Source organism: Candidozyma haemuli, assembly GCF_002926055.2.
Source record: "Candidozyma haemuli strain B11899 chromosome Unknown B_2014730914, whole genome shotgun sequence".
NCBI lineage: Eukaryota > Fungi > Ascomycota > Pichiomycetes > Serinales > Metschnikowiaceae > Candidozyma > Candidozyma haemuli.
The window spans coordinates 805,325-825,830 of record NW_020289902.1 but is presented as its reverse complement, the minus strand read 5'-3'; the positions used below and the strand labels follow the sequence as shown (position 1 = coordinate 825,830).

Sequence of the window (20,506 nt, the reverse complement as noted above, 5' to 3'; positions counted from 1 at the left end):
TTTTATCTATTTGGGAGGCTTGTCGTCTCTCAACATTCTCCATATAACGTCACGTTCCTTGTTGGTAGGACGGTGATAGACGGTCCGTCCTCCAAACAACAACTTCAGCCACCAACGTTTACGCATCCACGAAGACTGGTAATATGATGGTTTTGTGGATGGATGAGCTGGTGAATGGTCCATCATTGTAAGTTTCTGCACTCTATGCAACTTCTTGAAGTTCCAAGCCGTAATAAGGAAGCCCTGGATCACTGAAAGTACAATGACGGCGCCAAATCCATAGTAGGACTCTTCAATATAGTTCTTCAAGTTCATACCGTAGAAAGCTGGAATCAACGTAGCCACAGTGAAACCTAAAGTGTAGATTGTCACCTTCAACTCGAACAACATCAAGGAGTTTCTATTAGCATCCAAAATAATATTGGCGATTTCCTCGGTTGCTTTGATATCAGAAATCAACGAGCCAGCCTGTTGCACTACCTCATCACAGTGAGTATAGTAAGTCTCAAGGATCATCTCGACATCTGAAAAGTTGTTCAACAGAGTGTTGCTGGAAGTCTCTTCGTGGGTCACTACAGGCGTGAATTCTTGTTTCGAAGTCAAGTACATGCCTGTCATATCTTCATCATTCTCTAGGAGCTCTTCGAGAACATCTCTAATCAACGATGCTCTCTGAAAGAAACTCGTAAGCTTTTTCAGTTTGATAAGCAACTGCTGGAGATTCTCCCTGCTTATATGGTCTTCAAGCTCCAGCAATATCAACCCACAGCTTGCTCTCTGGGCGTATAGCTCTGCTTCCAAGTAACTTAGCACCGAAATCAAGATACTTTCAAGCGCCTTGAATTCATACGGAGCAGCGCCAGGGCCCTTGAGTTTCATTTCCAAGTCGTACATGAAAATACCAAGCTTCGAAGCCATATTAGGATTAGCAGTATCAAACACCTTAACATTATCCCTCTGGATAATAGCCTTGATATGAAGCAAGTTAATGATAATGGCCTTCCCCGGCCGAACCATAATCAGCGGCACCACGTCGATCGACGACGTATCCACCTTACGTAGGTCTCGAGGGTACAAGTTATTATCCTTCAAAAACGTCATCTTCGGGTACTTCTTCAGCACAGCAGTAACGTTGCCCGCAGCGTCAAACGTCGTACACGACACATACTGGTCACTGGGAACGATCGGCTGGACCATATGGTGGAACGACCCAAGCTCTTCGCTAGGCACATCGTCAGAGACAGACCCCCAGAGAGGCGTGGAAAGCTTATGAACATTGGGGTCTCTTAGTCGAGGCAAGCACGTGCGGAAGCTTCTTGTAAGCGCCAGTCTGCTGGAATGTCGAACCAGTCGTAGCAAGCTTTGCATGTGGGCAGACCTGGCGGATGGAGTAGTTTAGCAATGTGTTATCGGTGAGATGAGAAATGCGCATGTTGATATGGCCGGGCCGATAGGGCGTGGGAAGAGAAAGTGGGGCGATAAAGGGGGTAGGAAGCAAGAGGAAGGTTTTAGGTGTGAATTTTGGGTTCAGTTTGGTGGATTTAGGCTTTTTTTGATTTTTATGGTGGTTGTGTGGATTTGGAGTTTTGGTGGAAATGGGTATAGTTAGTGGTATTTTGCAACCATAATGCTCATTCAGACAAGAAGTGAAAAATAGAATGTGGGTTGAAAAAGTGGATTTGGGAGATAAATAATGTGGAAGGTCAAGAGGTGAATAAGGGGCCACTGGTGATCATTTGGGAGAAATATGGGTGTCTGTAGAGTTGTCGTTGCCACTGGAGGCTTCTTTATGCTAGTTGAGACCTAACCGTGATCACTACAGAAGTACTATAAAAAATGATAGACAGTACTTAATAAATTGAATAGATTCTCTAATAGCCAAGCATCATAATCATGTAAGCGGTGTTTATTTCTGGTGTGATATTGGTCTTTTGTGGTCCCTATAGTGCTTATCCCTACCAGTCACTGTGCTTCTAGTAAACAGCCAGATAGTTCCTAAGGAAATCTCTTAAATAAGAAACAAATCTCATTAGCTCCTTACTTGTAAATTGAAGTATCCATTCTGCTCTTTGGGGAGAGGATATCCGGCCTCTTATCTTCATATTTCCTCTATGAAAGCTCTTGAACAATATTCACCACGAATAGTCAATCCTCTCCAAGAGTTTCTTCCCCTACAAATAACAAGACATGTCTTATCAGTCTCAAATTCTACACGTATTTATCGTCAAAATGTTTTTAAAGAAAGAGTACGGAACTGAATGCTAGCAACCAGCGGCAAGGCTAGTCAAAGAACCTTCTGGTTGGCGAAGGGCCAAACAATTCTAAACGGATACCTGGCAAAGCCTCCTCAGACAACAACTTCAATCTCTCCTCCAAGGTGTTGTTCACCTCGATCTTGCCCAGCTCGTTCACCACAATGACTCCACCCGGGGAGTTCTTAGGCAAGAACAGCTCTTCGTCAATGGTGATGGTAACGTCCTTCTTGGACTTATCCTTGAAACCCTTGGCAGCCTCTTCAGCAGCTTCCTTGGCGACGGACACATCACCCTCTCTAACCTTGACGGAAACCTTCTCCTCCAAAAGAGCCAACACACCTTCCTCAATCAAACCAGCCAACAAGGCCTTGTACTCGTCCTTCTTGGAGGCGATTGAGCTCAATTGTTTCTTTGCTTCTTCGAAGATGTCATCTAAAACCTTCTCTTTTTCGCCCAACACTCTCAATCTGGTTTTGTTGCTGATGGTGGACTTGGTGATTTGCTGAGCCAACGAAGCCTTCTTCAACTTCTGCTCATAGACACTGTCAATGGCAGCGGTTTCAGATCTGACGATGGAAGCCTTTTCGATTTCGTATTCTTCGTCAGCCTTCAATCTGATTTCTTTGGCCTTTTCCTGGGCCTCCTTCTCAATGAAGGCCTTCATCTTACGGAGCTCCGCATTGACCTGATGTTAGTGGGTGCTGGGATAATTAAATGTTTATGAAATAACGTACCTGGTCGTCTGTCAATGACATGATGTGTGGTGAGTTGGTCGTTAATCTTATCTACTTTCCGACACAATATATTAGGACAGAACAGCGGTCGTGCGAGGCTCACATCTTGGCTCCACACTAGCAAACTGGGGGAACAGAATTGGAAGAGGTCAATTGGAACATTCTTCTATATAGATTTATAGTTTTTCTTTGAGATATCGTCTTGTCGTTTTTCATTGTCTTTGTTGTTGTGTCTGTTTCTTCCATATCACCACTTTCGAATGGCTGCGAAATACCGCAACGGACCCGAGTACACTAATTAGATACAACACAAGGACTAGCTGAAGTACTAGGCTCAACCCAGAAATCGCCAGATTCTCTGGCGAACCAATCAGATAACACGGGGTCCAATTTAGCCACGCCCATGAATGCGTTTTTGTTGCACAATGGGAGAATTAGAAGGGTGTACTCTTTGAGACGCTCGTGGGCTTCTGGAGGAGGAGAGTTGTTGACTGATTCAAAGTAGCATCGTAAAAGATCCAAAAAGTGGGGGACTAGGGAAAATACCGTGAGGTAGATTGGGAAAAGGGGATCGGTTTTGGCGACCGAAAGAGCAGCGTTGGCTCTGGAAATGAACTCGAGAAGCTCGTTGCTCACTGTGGTTTGAGTGTACTCGCCAGAGTATAGAAGAAGCACCTTGAAGGAGATGAAAGTGACCAAAAGCTGGACGAAAGAGCTTTGTGGCGCTGGAGAGCCTGCTTGTTGGCATTTACTCAGACTGACATCCTGAGCGTTCATCTTGATGCTTCCGTAGACACCAGTTTGGCTCTGGAAGGTAACATACCGCCATAAGAAGAGATTAGGAAGACTTGTGCTGCGTGTGAAAACGCCATGTTCTTCCAAAACCTTAAAAATATCATGGCCACAGTCCAAAACAAGTTTCTTAAGCAGCGGATCGGAATAGAAGGGCGAGGAAGGGCCAGAAGAGATTAAACAGGTCGATTTGAACACCTCTTCTGTGGAAAACAAACAAGCGCTTCTCTCAGCCGAGTAAAGTGTACGCCGTAGCTCGGAAAGCCCCGAAATATCCGAATCCAGAGACATGGAAATCAACTGGTAATGTGATATGGCTCCTCGTAGGTGCACTAACTGTCTGACGCAGAAAGCACTACCCTTGAACATAAAGTACCCATACATATGTAGCTCAGCCAAGGCCAAATTATAATGCGTAGCTGAGGTTGTCGTCTGGTCCAGCAGAAGAAACAGCCGGCGAGAGACGTCAGCGTAGACCAGAGCCACATGGTCCACCATCAACTGAATATGAGTGTCAATTTCAGCTCCACAGGTCATTTCCGTCGCCAGAAGCGCCGCCAATAGCAAAAGGGCCAACGACGCCAACGCAGCATCGCTTGCCTGGGTCTCCAAAGTGTCAGGCTTATGAGGAGCCGAGTTACGTAAGTAGATGAGCATCTCAGGTAAACACAACGATGAAGACAGCACCGTCAACGGCACCAACGCACGAGCCGTAAGTTCAAGCGTCGGTGTATCTGCTAGAAGGTCAGCCGTAGCTGCCAAAACAGGCACATCCAGTCCCAGCTCCTTGGCACTCTTCTCCAACGACTGGATAGACTCCATGGTCAGCTTCCTCAACTTCTTCGGTCCCATCTTCTTGCGTTCTCTGAGCTCAGTACATTCAAGCCCGTTGTTTCGGCAGTTTCGACACGGCCGAGTTTCTTCACATTTTGTCTTCCGAATAGCACAAGCATCACAAGCACGAAGGTACTTCTTCCGTTCCTTCCCCAGGTCAGAAACAGAGCTGCTGCTGGACCCGTTTAGCGCCAAGGGCGGCAGCTTATACTCCTTTTTGATGGAGTACGCAAAGTACAAGTTTGTAGACATTTGCAAGGCCGGCGATGCCGTAGTAGCTGGACGGTTAACTGGATGACTAGGGTTTACCAAGAGTAGTTGTAGTGGCTGCGAAACAGATGAGTAGTGCGGAGAATCAGCGACAAGAAATGGACCACTAGGAGGACAAACAAGGAGGGGATGAATGGGGGCAAAGACAAAGAAGACGTTGGGATTGGAAGAGGTTGAAGAGACTGAGAGGTTTAAGTTGGTTTGGGAAACTGGAGAGGTGGTTTGAAACGGCTGGATGGTGGTGCTTCGCTGGATCTCGGCACTGTGGGACCTACTGGTGATAGCACAGTATACATATGGACCAGACAGGAAGCACAAAGATAAAGTTTTGGCGGCAGGGGAAGTAGGAGGCACAGAGGGGGCAGGGGGAGGTAGAATTTAGTGGATTTGAAGGATTTGAAGGGTTTGAGTAGGCTGGGGGTGGAAATGGTGGTTGTTGTTTCGCAGCCAGTAGAGAAGTGGCAGAGGCAGTGGAGGAGGTGGTGGATAAGCGGTTGAAGTGGACAAAAGAGGTTCTTTAGGTTCTGATATGGGGAAGAGAAGAATTTAAGGGTATAATAAGAGAAGAAATGGGGGTAATCAAGGGCATTGGGTGGTTTACACTGGACCTGATTGACCACTATAGGCTCGGCTCTTCAATAGATACACTTGCACCACTTAAGTTTCTTCCCTGCCATATAAATACCATTTCTCGACGACCGTGTTCCTTCTATAAATACTCTTCTCCAAAACGTCTGTTTCCTTCTGGAAACGTTCAAGATCGGCTCTGGCAATCAGCGTCTGATCGGCATTGTTGGTGGGAACGCCGATTCTCCAAAACACCAACAAAAGTTCGGATCGAAGCTGCCTTTGAAAAGAAAATCAACGCCATTGTACCGTTTCATCAAAAGAAAGAAAACTGCTTCTTAATAATATACGTTTGTAGCCCAGATGGCTGGAGCCATGTGAGCCTTGGACGAGTGAAAAATTTGAGTAACTTCTACCGAAGCTTGCGGCGTTTTGTTTACGTCCCACTTGAAGGATATAAATATTTACATGGTTTTAGACAAAGCCTTGAAATTCGTCATTTTATGAAATCGTTGCTATGCGTTTCTTTTATTTGTTTGTGACGTCAAGTGGTATCTCATGATTCACTGTTTCATTAGATACCTTTCATGGCTTGGCGAAACCGGTTCTGCCAGCTGCTGAGTTCCAAGAAGAAATCGTATTTTGTCTGAAGAACCTTCTTTTCTGTATCCAGCAAAGGCTTGGTTTCGAAGACTTTGTCTTTTGTATCGCTTTTCTTTCCACTGGCGATTGTAGAACCCGCTGAAGCACCTGAATAGGTAGCGTTACCACCAGCAACGTAAACTTCTGGCTTTCTCTTCCCATAAAATGCAAATTCACTTAGTAGACGCATGAAACGCTTATTTCTGGCCTGTGAGCCGCTCACTCTTACCACATCCAACGGTCCGAGCCTGTCAACTAACTGTTTCGTCTGGAAGACCAAGAACTCAATGAGAAGGTAGTATTGGAGGGTGTGGTTGTTCTTAATAGCAAATTTAGCACCCTTATCGGCATTGGATCCTGCTAGACGTACTTCGTCCATGTTGAAGTCACCATATGGGCTTCTGTTACCATGACGGTCGCCATAGTACATATGGTTCTTTGAAAGCACCACCAACAGTTCATTGGCATCTTCTTCGGCTGTACTTGCAGCAGCTTCAAGCGACTCAAACGTTTCGCCTGTTTCTTCAAGAAGCTCAGCAAACAACTTCCCTGTAGCTGGCTGTCCAAATGCATACACTGGGGTAGGCATAAGCTGGTTAAAAGGACCCCAAAGCCCTGGAATAGGCGATGTAGAGCTTGGAATGGAGCCAATAAAGCATGTCAGTGTTCCTGCCACCATATCTAGAGTAGACCCGCTGTGCTGGTTGCCAGACGAGGCTTCCTTAGATTTCGCAGCCATTTCAAGCCTTCCAAGGCTTTGAGAAGGCGGAGTTGATGCTGGACGGTTCTGGGCGACAATTCCAGCGTAGCAGTCAATACAGCCATGAAGAACCGTCCCACCAAGGAACTTATTCTGTGCAATTGGTTCACCAGCGTAAGGAAAGCGAGAAACAGTAACCAGCTCCTCCAGTCCACCCAAATGCCCTACACTCACACTGATCTCCAAAGCCTCCATCACATCCCTCCCCCAGCCCTTCACCAGTCCATCCATAGCCCTAGAACCTTCCTCAAACACCACCTTCTCTCGCCCCAAACACTTTACCTCTCCTCCACTGCCCACCCCACCGGCTGCGAAAAGGTAACTCACCCAGTCATATAACTCAAATACCACCACGTCTTTCCCTGAATTTTTATACTTTTCGTCCACCCACTTCAACTTGGCAATTCCCATTTCTGGAGTCACCGCCCCACCAATTTGGGCCAATGTAGCTGGGCATAGACGTTGTGATACCCAGTGGGCCTGGCTCACTGCGCGACCGTCCATCCATACTATAATGTCTTCTAGGGGAGTGAAGATGGGGCCGTGGGGGGAGACAGTTCGTTCGACGACTGCCATGGAACATGTGGCGGCGACCATTACTGAATTTGGATCCCGTAAGGGTCCAAATTCAGGGAATTCAATACCTTCAGAGAACCCAGTACCTTCAGAAGCCCCAATACCCTCTCCCTCTCTCCCAGTTGCAGCCATTTCTGGCTCGCGCACACCGAGTTCTCCAAGCAACTGAGTGATTTGCACCCAAAGATGCTCTGTGGACATGGTGTGTTCGGTGTCGTTGATGTTTCGGATGAGTGGTTTTTGGCTGCAGCGGTCGCCTACGCAGATCCGTACGGCGTCGCTGCCCACGTCGATGCCTATCATGAAGAGGGTGTAGTTGCGACCTCGCCCTCGACCTTCACATCGACCTTCACCTCGAGCGAAGCGAGAGGTGGAGGAGAGGTGGAGGGAGAGGGCGGTATAAGTAGTAAAAGATGAAATCCTGGTACATGCAATTTTGATGTATGAATTCTGACAGCAGGTTCTTACCTTTTTTTTTTTTTTTGGCAGTTCTTTTGGCAGGTTGGTGGCCTACTGACTACTGGTTGAGGGAAGCGAGAGGTGAAGAGAGAGGGCCAGGATGGTGAATTCCCAAAACATAAAACAAGCCTTCATTATCATGATCTTAAAAGCTGTTTGGAAGCTTTTTAGAAGGTGTTGGAAGTTTCTTTTGATACTCTGATGGTTTATTGGCGGGTGGTTGGACAGTTTGGAGGGTATGGTGGGTAGACTGGTGAGGATGGGTAGTAAAGGTAGTGTTCTTGTAGCTACGAAGAGGTTTAAGCTAAGTGGCTGATTGTCTGCTAGTCAGATTGCTGATACGATTAAGTGGGGCTTCATGGAGCCAAATAGAGTGTTTTCCAATGGTAGAAAGACAATGAGGTATGGTTCTTTGAATACCAAGGCAGGTATCCATCTTTCTGGGGCATAGTGTTTCATGGCATATCTCCAGAAACCTCAAATACTGAAGCTCTATTTTCTAAGTTACTGCTAACAACGTTGCTTTCTCTCCCTGCTTACCCAAACCGCTTCGTCTTGTTCCACACCATTGAACTACATCCACTGGCCTTAACAATGACCAAGCTACCACAATGAAACGTACTCTACAAGACCACCCACGCCTCGTAAATGCCAGGTAATTTTTTAAACCCATTATTTCTTTGGCAGTTATTGTCGCTTCTTGACGAATTAAACGTTTCACAGGCCTTGACGAATTAAACCTTTCACAGGCTCCACCGTAACGACTTACCATAACACTTCCACAAAGAAAGACCCACCAAACTCAAATCCACCTGTAATATGACGTTTCACGAAACCTAAACCATTTCCATTGGAAACCTTCTACTCCTTGCAATAGCTTACTCCTTTGTCTAACCACCAGACCCCTTCAAGGTACAACCACTGACGTCCCCATTCGACGTCACTCTCAAAGGTTACCTCCTTCTTATGCCACCTTCATACACGGATGACGATTACCCAGCGAAGTAAATCCCGTTCCATTCTATTTATAAACTTCGGTAAACCTACTTCTCAAAGCCTATACCTTCTCACGTACCAACACTTATAAGTCTCGAGAAGTTGCTCAAAAGCTCTACATTGGCAACTACAAGAACAATGCTCCTTTCGAAGACGCGTTGTTGACTTTGCTCGGGTAAAAGTGGTGTGTTTGTCTTGGCTTGTTTATTCACGCTTGTGCGGTTAAAATATTGAACAAGCATAAGGAGATATCAGGAGAGACTGGCATTGCATGAGTTGGACGAATATCTAAAAAAAGTATTAATGTAGATCTGGAAATTAAGCTAAGTTGTTTCAGTCGACGACGAAGGGGGGCTTCTATTGACTGTGTCAGAATGGTATTAGCGAGTATCAAATAAGCAATAGTACAAAAACAAATAGACTAACAGGAGGTGATTGTTTACTTGGTGAGCCGCAAGAGCCACTTGGTTGCGGCAGATTTTTATAATCACAAATCCGAAACTCTATCAGCAAGAATAACCAATGGGCTTTCTACAAGGAAGTAAAAAAAGATTTTTCAAATCAAGCTAAATAAAACAAATCAGAATGTAAAGCGGTTCGTAGGGATATAAAGCATCTAGTTAGCGATCTTGGCGACAGTGCCCTGAGCGTCCAACCAGCCATCGACAGTGTTGGAGGACAAGACAGCGTCAAAGTCATCGTCAACAATCTTGATGACGATCTCCTTACCGGTCAAGATGACAGCAGCCTTGATGGACTTGTCGGTTGGTCTCTCAAAGTAGTCCTGAGAACCACCACCACCGTAGCCGGAACCGTTAGAGCCCTGGCCGGAATGCAAATGAGCAATCAACTTGTCGGAACCAGAGTGGAGAATCTCGAACAAGTCCAATTCACCACAGCCGGTCTTCCAACAAGAACAAGTGGACTCACCGTATTGCAAAGTTCTTGGGATCTTAGCGTTCAAAGCCCAGATAGCTGGCATGTCAGCGTTGAAACCCTTGGAGCCGTCAGAAGGCATAGTGAATTCGAAAACAAACATCTTGGTGTCACCACCGAAACCGTGGTAAGCAGGGATACCCTTTCTGTAGAAACCACAGTCGCTGTTCTCAGAGTCGTCACCACACTTGAGACCAGACATGATGACAAACTCAGTGTTGGAAGGAATGGTGACATCGTCCAAGATCTGAGGAGAGGAGGCGGCGTTGGAATTGTCCTTGTTGGCGTAAGAAAGAGAGTTACCAAGGGCAGAAGACCAAACACCAGAACCAGAACCACCGTGGTGGTTCAAGAAGGTACAGTTCTCGGCGGTGCCTGGCTTGTAGTAAGCGGCACGGACCCAGTCGCCAGAGCTGGCAGAAGCAGTGGAGGACGAGCCGGAGTCAGTGGAAGAAGCGTCCACAGCACCATTGGAGGAAGCTGGAGAGCCACCGTCAGAAGACACAGAAGCCACGTTGGTCTGGGTGGTGTCGAAAGACTCACCGTCAGCGGTGGATGGAGTGTCAGTAGCACTGGAAGTGACAGTGTTACCATACTGGTCAACAAACACAGTCTGGGTAACGAAAGCAGTAGCTCTCTTAACGTGCTTGTGGTGAACGTGCTTGGTGGTCGAGCAGTCCTCATCGTCAGCTCTCTTGTTGTTCTTAGAGCCAGAAGCTGGGTAGTAGACACCAAACTGCTTCAACTTCAATGGACCCCTAAAGTGCAAGGACAAGTCCTCGTTCAAAGGAGCCAAGTTACCAGAGAACTCGTAGGTCTTCTGCGTACACTTACCAGAGTTCTCGTCCATGGAGACAACGTCCTGGTAAGACGAAGAGAAACCGACGTTCTGGAAGGCAACCTTGTTTGTTTTGGCACAGTAGTAGTTACCCTGGATAAAATCACAGTTGGAGGCCGAGACAGCAGCCATGGAGGCGGCAATGGCCATCAAAGCGGACGACTTCATTTTTAAAGGAATGACTGAAGTTAGGAAAGAAAAAAAGAGTGTGGGTTGTTGGAAGGAAAAGAAAGAAGAAGGAGGAAAGTATATAGATTTGAGGCTGGTATTTTTTTTTTTGGCCCAGACTGGCGACAAGCCCCAAACCCAAGACAGCGCTCGTGAAGGTGCGCGGGTATGCATAGTGCATGATGCGTTGCAGGTCAAAACAAGGTATAGACAGGAATAAGAGACTCCTGCAGGACGTTTTAGTGCTGGTATGTTCGTTCCGAGAATTTTTGTATGCTGGCCACGTCTCCTTTGGGTAGGCACGTACGCGCCGCACCACGCGAGAAAGAAAACACAGACTGCAGACAACGCGGTAGCTAAACGCTACACGACTAGTACAAGACTAACGCCTGAGACAGACCTGAAACAAGGGGGTGGGGAAGGTAGTGAGTCACGTGAGCAAAAGAAGGCACCACCACTTCCCAATTCTCAAATCCCCTGGTAAATCAGCACCCGCTGAAATTTCCCAACCACCTATACCTCTCAATGGCTTTGTTGGAGGGGGGAATTTTTCAGCTGGATGGTAAGTTCGATTTTTACGCAACCTGCATATAAACTCCAAACGTACATTAAAATCATGTATAGTGTGCATTGGCACTACTGCACAGACTGCACACGGCGCGGGTTACCGTCCCGGTTTGTTTTCTTCTAATGCACAAAACCCTCCCACACCTGCAGAAAAACGCGGTTTTGTGTCCCTTCCTTCCTTCAAAACCTGCAGCCAAGCCTCGCTTCTACCTTACAATGCGATACTCTGCACTGGCTGCACCCCCCCTCCCTTTCCCCCTATAACTTCCAAATTGCAATCCTTCTATTAATTTCATGTTATATAAAGATAAGGTTTCCTCGGTAGTCAGAGTTTCTCAGTCCATACACAAAGTGCCTCCCCCCACTCCTTCAACACCGCCTCTGTTGTTAAACGCCCACTCAAGCCACTATGATGGCTTGGTACACCAATGTAGAGTACCCCTTGTGACAACAAACACAACACTAACCAAAACTAAAAAAGAAAATCTAGAGCTTCCCATGTCCATGCACAAACAAGCCGTAACACTTGACCCATCGGTGTTGCAACTTACATGGCATGTACCATACAAAGTGGGTTCTTCATATTCCTCCATGTTGCATCTGCCATTGGGAGGAGGTGCATCTACTAACGGTTTTTTCAAATACATATACCGAGGATGCGGCGTTTTGGCTCAAAATCTAGAACCACCATAGCTCCTAAGTTCCCGTAGTAGGTCGTTTTCTTGATGCTGAGGCGACATGCAAGTTGTTAGTTCTTGATCTGGCAATGTAATGATTTGGTTTAGTATAAGCACAGATATGCAGCCAGGGCGAGCCGACTGGCCAGACCGTAACAATAAGAAGAGGAAGAATAGGGGAAGAAAAGAGGAAGAAAAGAAGAGGCAAAGTTGATGCCAAGGTACCAGGGGATAGTTGGTGGAGGTTGGATTACTGTGACTGCTGGATATATGGTGGTTGTAAATGGCTGCGAAAAAGGGATGAAAAAAAGAGGGGAAAAAAAATGCAGAAATGCAGAAATGCAAAAAGGCAAAAAAGAAAGAAATCATGTATTTGGTCCAGGTTTCGGATACCAACGTATTTGCAGCCGAAAAGTCGTAAACCAGTCGTAGAAATGCAAAGCTCGTGCCAAGAAGACTTCCCTTCCCTTAGATAAGCTTTATGTAGAAAGCTACTCATCGCAGCTTAGGCTCCTCTTCGGTAACTGGCTGTATCGATTCAGGTAAAGCAGCGAGTCCGACTCGCATTTGGCCAAAGTAAGACGATTTGCATTTACTGGGGATTATGCAACGGAGAAGTTCTTGGACGGGATTATACGGCACTGGCGATGGGGGTCTGGACGTTGGGAGATGAGATGAGATGGGATGGGATGGGATGCAGCAGTACGGCTGGGTTGGTCCAGTGGAAGTGGAGGATGGTAGAGGGAGGAGGGTGTTGGTTGGTTTCTTTTGGATTTTTTCTGTCGTTTCTTAGACAGATATCTGGAGATGACTGGTTGGGTAGTATAGTCAGAGCTTATTGTAGATATCTATATCTCAGAGACTTCGTCAAGTAGTTATCAGGAAGGGGAATCAAAGCTACCTTTTTGGGATACCAATATGCTTTGAAAGTAGTAAAAAAACGGTTTTCATCCACCCCTTTTCTGGAAGTTAACTTGGTTAGGACTAAACTATACCTTTGGTGAACAACTACATGGTACCTACCAGTAACCTCCTACTTCAGCATCGAAGCAACCCGTAGGATATTTTATCTTAGATGAAGGTAGACATGAAAAGTGAAAGTTATCCTATTTACAAGAAATAACTTCAAAGTGTAACTTATACCAGTCTCATTACCAGTGTCAGTGTGGCTCCAGCTTAAGCATACTACTTAAACAGCCACACCAGTTTTATCCCACCACCACCTTCCATTCCTGAAGAGCTTTCCCATGAAATACACTCCTTTGAAACCTTATTTACAGCAACCCACTCCCTGGAAACCTCCAACAGAGAAGTCTTCGTTGCATGGTACTTCACCAGATCGGCGCATTTGCAGCCAAAAGTACATAGTCCGAGCGACTCCGATACCTTCCATCAAAACTCCCTATTTCCGAGAATAAACGCCCAAAAACACCATCCCCGCTATTAAAACGCCCCCTTTAAACCAGCCCACCCCCAAAATCACCCTTTTTTCCAACCCACTCTTACTTTCCTCCAACCACCCCCAAACATTGCTCACACCAGCCTTAAACGCATACTTTACACCAGAATGGGCCAATTCTTACCCGTGAACAGAAGATCCAGGAACCAAAGTCACGAAACTGAACTAAAAGAAACCTTGTTCTTGCTACCTACCCTTGCTACTACCTAATCTATCCCATCTGTTCCAAGGTAGGTGCCTTAGTCTGTGCACACTTTTTTGCGGGTACTAAGCAGATCCCAAATATAGAAAACATCAACAAACAAGCTGATCTCTTGATCTGTGATCCATCAGAGCGACCAACACCAATTGATGAAAACAAGGACCTGCTACAAATATACTACTTTCCAATATGTCCTTTAAACTGCCGCTTGACCTCCAGAACGATTATGTCAACCCTTATAATAGGACTTCTCCAACAAGGAGCACTCCCAGATCACCTAGAAGCCCGTTGATCAACGATAGCCCAGTGATTCCAAAGTATAAGATGTTGCCGCAGATGACCAAGAAGTCGCTGTACAATATGAAATTGGTCGTTGTGGGTGACGGTGGATGTGGTAAAACATGTCTTTTGGTGAGTTACGCCCAGAACAAGTTCCCCGAGATCTATGTGCCAACAATCTTTGAAAACTATGTGACAAGCGTCCAGGCGCCTAACGGGAAGACTATAGAGTTGGCGCTTTGGGATACGGCGGGCCAGGAAGAGTACGATCGGTTGAGACCGTTGTCTTACCCTGATTCAGACATTATCGTGATTTGCTTTGCTGTGGATAATTTGGTGTCTTTGCAGAATATCAAGGATACGTGGTTTCCGGAAGTGAACCATTTTTGCCCTGGCGTGCCGGTTTTGCTTGTGGGAACCAAGTCGGATTTGGCCCAGGACATGGACCCAGATATGCCACTTCAATTGGCCCACGAGATCAACGCCATAGGGTACATTCTGTGCTCTGCCAAGTCCATGTTCAACATTCAAGAAGTGTTCAATTTCGCTCTTAACCATTTCCAGAAGAGCAAGGAGATGGAAGAGCAGGTGGAGAAGTCCAGAAACAGACTCAGCAGGGTTATGGGCGGCAGCCACCTGCGAAACCACCTGAGAGGCAACCTGAGAGGTGGAAATGGCCACTCACGTACGGGAAGCAACAAGAGTGCCAAGCACGGCCATTTTCCACACGCGTCGGTGGGCCTGAGTGTCCTTTTGGACCTGCCGTTGGTGGAGGACGACTACCAGCGGAACCCATACCAGCTGAGCCCTAATCCCCAGTCCAAGTATAACGAGGACGAACTTGCATTTGCGAGAAGGAAGAAGAACAGCAGCCGGAAGTGTACGATTTTGTAACGTTACGAGTTTCTATAGCATCTTATATAACTAGCATAGCCAAGGACGGATTTTTAATAAAGGATGAATGCGTGATAAAGAAGGGTCAAGTGGCGGGCAACAAGGGAATGTGAAGCGTTGGCAAGTTGCTTTTGAACTCTATTTTTGGTAGTGTTGATTGGTCTGTTGGTTTAATGGTGAGTTGTTTCCACAGTAAAGATAGTATTATTGGCAGCCAGCAAGGGATAGTTTATCTCTCGGTAAAGCAATAAAATGAATAAAAAGACAGCAATTCCGAGTTCCCTAGAGACTTATTGCAGTGTATGCTAACTCGGATGTTGAACATTCCAGCAATAAAGCTTCAAGGAACACATGCCCCACTTATTCCAGGAAGTTGTTTAACATCATTACTACCGTTGAGGCTCCACAATAGCTGGAAAAGCCAAAAGAATATCATAAAAAAAAAAAACTACCTTACAAAAAAGTGTGAAGTTCAGAGTAGTTGCTTAGGAAGGGAATGTAGTAGTCTGCAAGCCATATACCACCAATACCAACACCAACACCAGTCCAAAAAGCACTTATCCTCCAGTTTCCCATCTAGTGAAAAAGAGCATTAATTAACATCAAAAGTCACCAAAATCCAATCCTCCACCTCCGTCATTTCCCCCTTTCACTTCTTTCCAGTCCCTCCCATCCTTTATCTTCCGGGCCGATTCGCAGCCATTTTCCAGTGGACCCTGAACCACCACCACCCTCCACCAATCCACCCAAAACACATTAAACTCAAAAAAGAAGAAGTTCCCATCAAAACCTGAACCTTCCTTTACCTCCCTTATTGTTCTCCACTTTCCAAAAAACCCTCCACGTCCAAAACTCACCTCCCTGTGCTTTCCCTCCAGTTTAACCCAATTCGCGCTCCCCCAAGCAAAAGTCAAAAGTGCAACATCACCAGCCGTTTCTCCAGAAACACACCCACTTCCACCTGACAACTCACCAATTCCCTTCCTTCATGGCTCCAAATCGTCCCACGTCGTCCGTGGACGAGTCTGTTGAAGAAATCCAGCCTTTTCCTGACCACCCAGATGAACTCACCCATAGAAAACAACATACCGAGGCTCCCCAGGTGGATGCCAATGAGACTACGGGAACCAAGGATAAAATGGGCACAAACGATGCTGGAAACAAATCAAGCGATCACTATAAATCTAGGCTTTCGTCAATTCGGTATAATATCAGGTCTCTTTGTCTTCCCATCGTGAGGAAGGAGACTGAGGTGCTTGCCAATATCCAGCTGAAGGTCCGTGGACCGTGGCTCGACTACTACTTTGCGTGGACTGCCAACTTGGCTTCACATACGTTTTACGTGCTAATGCTTCCCGTGCCGATTTGGTTTGGCATGGGCATGTTGAGCAGAGACTTGGTAGCGGTGTTGGGCTACGGCATCTATGTGTCTGGCTTCTTTAAAGACTTTCTATGCTTGCCTAGACCACGTTCTCCTCCATTGCACAGAATCACCATGTCGTCATATACGACCCAGGAGTACGGCTGGCCGCTGTCTCACCTGGCTAACGCTACTGCGGTGACGCTTATATTATTTGCCAAGTTATGGGACTATATGGACCTGTTCCTGACACTCCAGGTGGTGTCCTTGTCGGCGTTGCTTTTGCTATATTACTTTTCGCTTATCGTTGGAAGATTGTACTGTGGCATGCACGGCTTCTTTGATATTTTGACTGGTGCTGCCATTGGCGCTAGTCTTTTTGCGTTTAGACGTTACCTTGCTCCTGCTTACGATACATGGCTTTTGCTTTCGTCTAGGAATGATACCGTAATTGGTATTATTGGGACTGTGATTCTTATTGTCCTTGGGCACTTGTACCTTATTCATATTTATCCAGAGCCTGTGGACGATTGTCCTTGTTTTGACGACTCTGTGGCTTTCGTGGGTGTTCTCATCGGCCTTGATCTAAGTCATCTTTTCTTTATCGTCACTGAAAGAATTGCCCCTGGAACTGACTTGAATACTATTCTTTCCATTCCTTGGTCTTTCGAGAAACATGGCGTTTTCCTTAGTGCCCTTCGAATGGCCTTGGGCATTATTCTTGTGGTTATTTGGAAAGCTATCTCAAAGCCAGTGCTCTTCACCATCTTGCCGCCATTATACAAGTTCTTGGGTATTTACTTGCCCCGCAAACAGTACATGCCTACAGCTCACTCACACAAGACATCCAGACAGATCCGTTCCCAGTCTCTTTCGAACATGGTTAACGAACCATTGATGGATGTGAACAAGGCCCTTAAATCAGTTAGAGAAGGCGACCTGGACAATGTGGGTCCTACAGATGACATCGATGCCTATGAACTTCTTGACTACGGAAAGAGCCACCCCTCTGAACCAAAGGTTGAAGTCAGTATCAGTGGAGTTTTCAGACCAAGGTATGATGTGGAAATCATTGGCCGTACTATTGTGTACGCCGGAATCCCAATCATGGCTACATGGGGCTTCATAACTGCTACTGAAATCTTCAAGGTGAATTAATTTAAGAGACATTATTAGGTGATTTGGTTGTTTTGCAGCCACCTTTCGTTATCCCAGGGCAGTCTTCATGGTACTCTGTATGCAGGTTATCAGCCAATGAGTAGGCGATGATACTTTGTTACGTAAGAAATGCTACCGCGATGAGACTGAAATATCTATCAACCTCATCCCACCAAGGACTCCACTTTGCATCAATGAGTCCTATACAGATGGAAGAGGTCAAAAGGCCTAGTGTTGAAAATCTGCATACCGACAAAAGACAAAAGCCCCAGAAGAAGTACAAGAAAAAGTACAAGGCTAAAGATGTGGACCCTACGCTGCCCATGGGAGTGCTTCAGTTCGAAGTGAAGGAGATTCTTGGAGAAATTGGTCTTACTGAAGAGTACATCACCAATGACCTCAAAGAGATTTTGAATGACAAGTCGGTTGAAGAAATCTACCATAGAGAAGTGAAGGATGTTGAGATTCTACGATTATCATCTAATGGTGATGGTCTTGCAGTGATTGACCATCCCGTGAGAAACGATGGAAAACAGATTGTTATGGTTCCTTTCGGCTTGCCAGGTGACATTGTGAACATCAGAGTGTTCAAGTCTCATCCTTTATATGTGGAATCAGACTTGCTTTCCATTGTTAAGCCTGGTGATAAGAGAGACGATTCACTTATAAACTGCAAGTACTTTGGTAAGTGTTCTGGATGTCAATATCAGAATGTGGACTACCTGGAACAGCTTGAGTTCAAGAGAAACACTATCGCCAATGCATACAGATTCTTTGCTCCTGTTCTTTCCAAGGACGCTAAGCTTCCTGCCATTTCAGCCACCCAGCTGTCGCCAATACAGTATAACTATAGAACGAAGCTTACGCCGCATTTCAACGTTCCTAACAAGAAGCCTGAAAACTACTACAGACCCAACATGGGGTTTGGTGCCAAGGGGCGTCCTGAATGGAGAGAAACTGCTGGTGGAGAGGGTTCAATTTTGGATATCGAGGAATGTTCCATCGGTACTCCAATTGTCCTTAAAGGTATGGCTAACGAAAGACTCCGTTTTGAAAAGGATTACGAGAAGTACAAGCGTGGAGCTACTGTGCTTCTACGCGAGAACACCATCATGCCAAATTCCGAAGGCCAAATTGAGGTTGACCAAGGCTCTAAAGATACCAACGATGAAATCTCCACTGTGGAGGTCGAGGACAACAACACCAAGTTGGTAAAGACATGCGTGACGGAGTCCAGAGCGATTGTCAGGGAGTATGTCAATGGTTTTGTTTTTGAGTTCAGCGCAGGCGAGTTCTTCCAAAACAACAATTCCATCTTGCCATTGGTCACGAAGTATGTTGAGGACAATCTACAGATTCCAAACTCGAAGCCTGGTGAGCCTAACTACTTGGTGGACGCTTACTGTGGTTCTGGTCTTTTCTCGATCACTTGTTCTGGAGGTGTTTCCAGAGTTATTGGTGTTGAAGTCAGCGCCGATAGTGTGAAGTTTGCCAGAAGAAATGCAGAGAACAATAAGGTTGAAAATGCTGATTTCATTGTGGGTAAAGCTGAACAGATCTTTGCCAACATCGACACTCCAGCTGAACGTACGTCTGTGATCTTGGATCCACCAAGAAAGGGCTGTGACGACGTTTTCCTCAACCAGCTCAGCACTTACCACCCGGCTAAGATCGTCTACATTAGTTGTAACGTCCACTCTCAAGCCAGAGATGTGGAGTGGTTCATTAACAACACTGAGCATGGCAAAGACTACCACGTTGAAAGCATCAAGGGATTTGACTTTTTCCCACAAACCCACCACGTGGAGTCTGTTGCCGTATTGGCACTTAATTAGCATCTATAGGAAGAGACACGGAAAGGATATCACTGTTGTAGTAGCATACCCAGAGGTTATATGTGATTTGCAGCAATTTTAGGGCTCCAGCCCTAAGTGAATTTCTTCAATATACAGTGCGCGAAAACCCGTTCGCCTGCACACAAGGGCCGAATCCTCGCTGCGCTGATACCGAAAAAAATTTGAAATACTCATAGAAATCTTTTCAGTATCATCTAGAATCAGCCAAAATGGAGAACGATAAGGGTCAATTAGTATGTGAAATCGCCAAGATGGCCACGGTACTTTGAACTTCAGACAGACTTTCCATGTAAAAAACGAACGATGAACGATACATCCAAACCAGTGAAACCTCAAGATCCAACTTAAGACCAGACCAACACCATCCATGAAAGAACCGTCCCCACCAAATTATTCCAGATTCCAGCATTCCCATGGTTATTGAATCAGCTTCCTATATCCACTTTTATGCTTACTTTTACCAAATGTTGTATTTCCATGCTCTATCCATACCATCCATGTCAGTCAGTCAAGTCAGTGCCAGGCCAGCCAGATCCACCAAAAACAAAGTACTAACAGTCAGGTCGAATTGTACGTGCCAAGAAAGTGTTCTGCTTCCAACAGAATCATCAAGGCCAAGGACCACGCTTCTGTCCAGATCAACATTGCCAACGTTGACGACGAGGGCAGAGCCGTTGCTGGTTCCAACACCACCTACGCCTTGTCTGGTTACATCAGAGCCAGAGGTGAGGGTGACGACTCCATCAACAGATTGGCCCAGCAGGACGGTTTGTTGAAGAACGTCTGGTCTTACTCTCGTTAAGCCATGGGTCCTTTGTATATGTAATGTCATTAATCAAGAAGAACAAGTGTAGGTAGTAGGGAGAGGTAGAATGGTGGTTTGATTTGAAGAAGCTGTTTGAAGACGTCAGATTTTGGGTTGAGTCTTCATGGTGTCTAATGGCTGCAAAATGGGGTCTGACTGTTGTAACGGTTCAAAAGCACCTTGACTGACCATCAAACATAACGAAGGGGATCAATAGAACACTAGTGACCTACTTGATGAAATTATCGTCACGGTGTGTTGTAGACAACCTCTTGTCATGTTGATTAGTAGGCGTTGAAGCCCAACAAGTCTGTGTTCCAGAAGCTGAAAGAGTATATGATGTCCCAAGGCAACCTCTTCAACAACTTAAGTATCTTTGAAATCACTTGAATCTGGCAGCAAAATAAACATACCTTAGCTTA

The 20,506-nt window shown here is 45.9% G+C and overlaps 7 protein-coding genes across 7 annotated transcripts; 3 read left to right on the top strand and 4 right to left on the bottom strand. All coding sequences in view use genetic code 12, as the record gives it.

Moving 5' to 3' along the window:
- Positions 1-6: 6 nt before the first annotated feature.
- On the bottom strand, positions 7-3,010 carry CXQ85_001208 (uncharacterized protein; the record flags this gene model as incomplete). The annotated part of the gene is made up of 3 exons (XM_025484925.1): positions 7-1,285; positions 2,294-2,940; positions 2,990-3,010. The coding sequence occupies 3 exons, from the start codon at positions 3,008-3,010 to the stop codon at positions 7-9; spliced, it is 1,947 nt and encodes a 648-aa protein (XP_025339856.1).
- Positions 3,011-3,283: 273 nt separating this feature from the next.
- On the bottom strand, positions 3,284-4,867 carry ZCF7 (Zcf7p; the record flags this gene model as incomplete). Its single annotated transcript, XM_025484924.1, has 1 exon — positions 3,284-4,867. One exon carries the CDS (start codon positions 4,865-4,867, stop codon positions 3,284-3,286), a length of 1,584 nt encoding a protein of 527 aa, XP_025339855.1.
- Positions 4,868-6,026: 1,159 nt separating this feature from the next.
- CXQ85_001206 (uncharacterized protein) lies at positions 6,027-7,049 on the bottom strand (the record flags this gene model as incomplete). The annotated part of the gene is made up of 1 exon (XM_025484923.1): positions 6,027-7,049. The coding sequence occupies one exon, from the start codon at positions 7,047-7,049 to the stop codon at positions 6,027-6,029; it is 1,023 nt and encodes a 340-aa protein (XP_025339854.1).
- A 2,452-nt stretch (positions 7,050-9,501) lies between these two features.
- Positions 9,502-10,827, bottom strand: TOS1 (Tos1p; the record flags this gene model as incomplete). The annotated part of the gene is made up of 1 exon (XM_025484922.1): positions 9,502-10,827. The coding sequence occupies one exon, from the start codon at positions 10,825-10,827 to the stop codon at positions 9,502-9,504; it is 1,326 nt and encodes a 441-aa protein (XP_025339853.1).
- Positions 10,828-13,921: 3,094 nt separating this feature from the next.
- Positions 13,922-14,905, top strand: CRL1 (Rho family GTPase; the record flags this gene model as incomplete). The annotated part of the gene is made up of 1 exon (XM_025484921.1): positions 13,922-14,905. One exon carries the CDS (start codon positions 13,922-13,924, stop codon positions 14,903-14,905), a length of 984 nt encoding a protein of 327 aa, XP_025339852.1.
- Positions 14,906-15,893: 988 nt separating this feature from the next.
- On the top strand, positions 15,894-17,423 carry CXQ85_001203 (sphinganine kinase; the record flags this gene model as incomplete). Its single annotated transcript, XM_025484920.1, has 1 exon — positions 15,894-17,423. The coding sequence occupies one exon, from the start codon at positions 15,894-15,896 to the stop codon at positions 17,421-17,423; it is 1,530 nt and encodes a 509-aa protein (XP_025339851.1).
- Positions 17,424-17,617: 194 nt separating this feature from the next.
- On the top strand, positions 17,618-20,081 carry CXQ85_001202 (40S ribosomal protein S21; the record flags this gene model as incomplete). The annotated part of the gene is made up of 2 exons (XM_025484919.1): positions 17,618-19,230; positions 19,838-20,081. The coding sequence occupies 2 exons, from the start codon at positions 17,618-17,620 to the stop codon at positions 20,079-20,081; spliced, it is 1,857 nt and encodes a 618-aa protein (XP_025339850.1).
- Between the last annotated feature and the right edge of the window lie 425 nt (positions 20,082-20,506).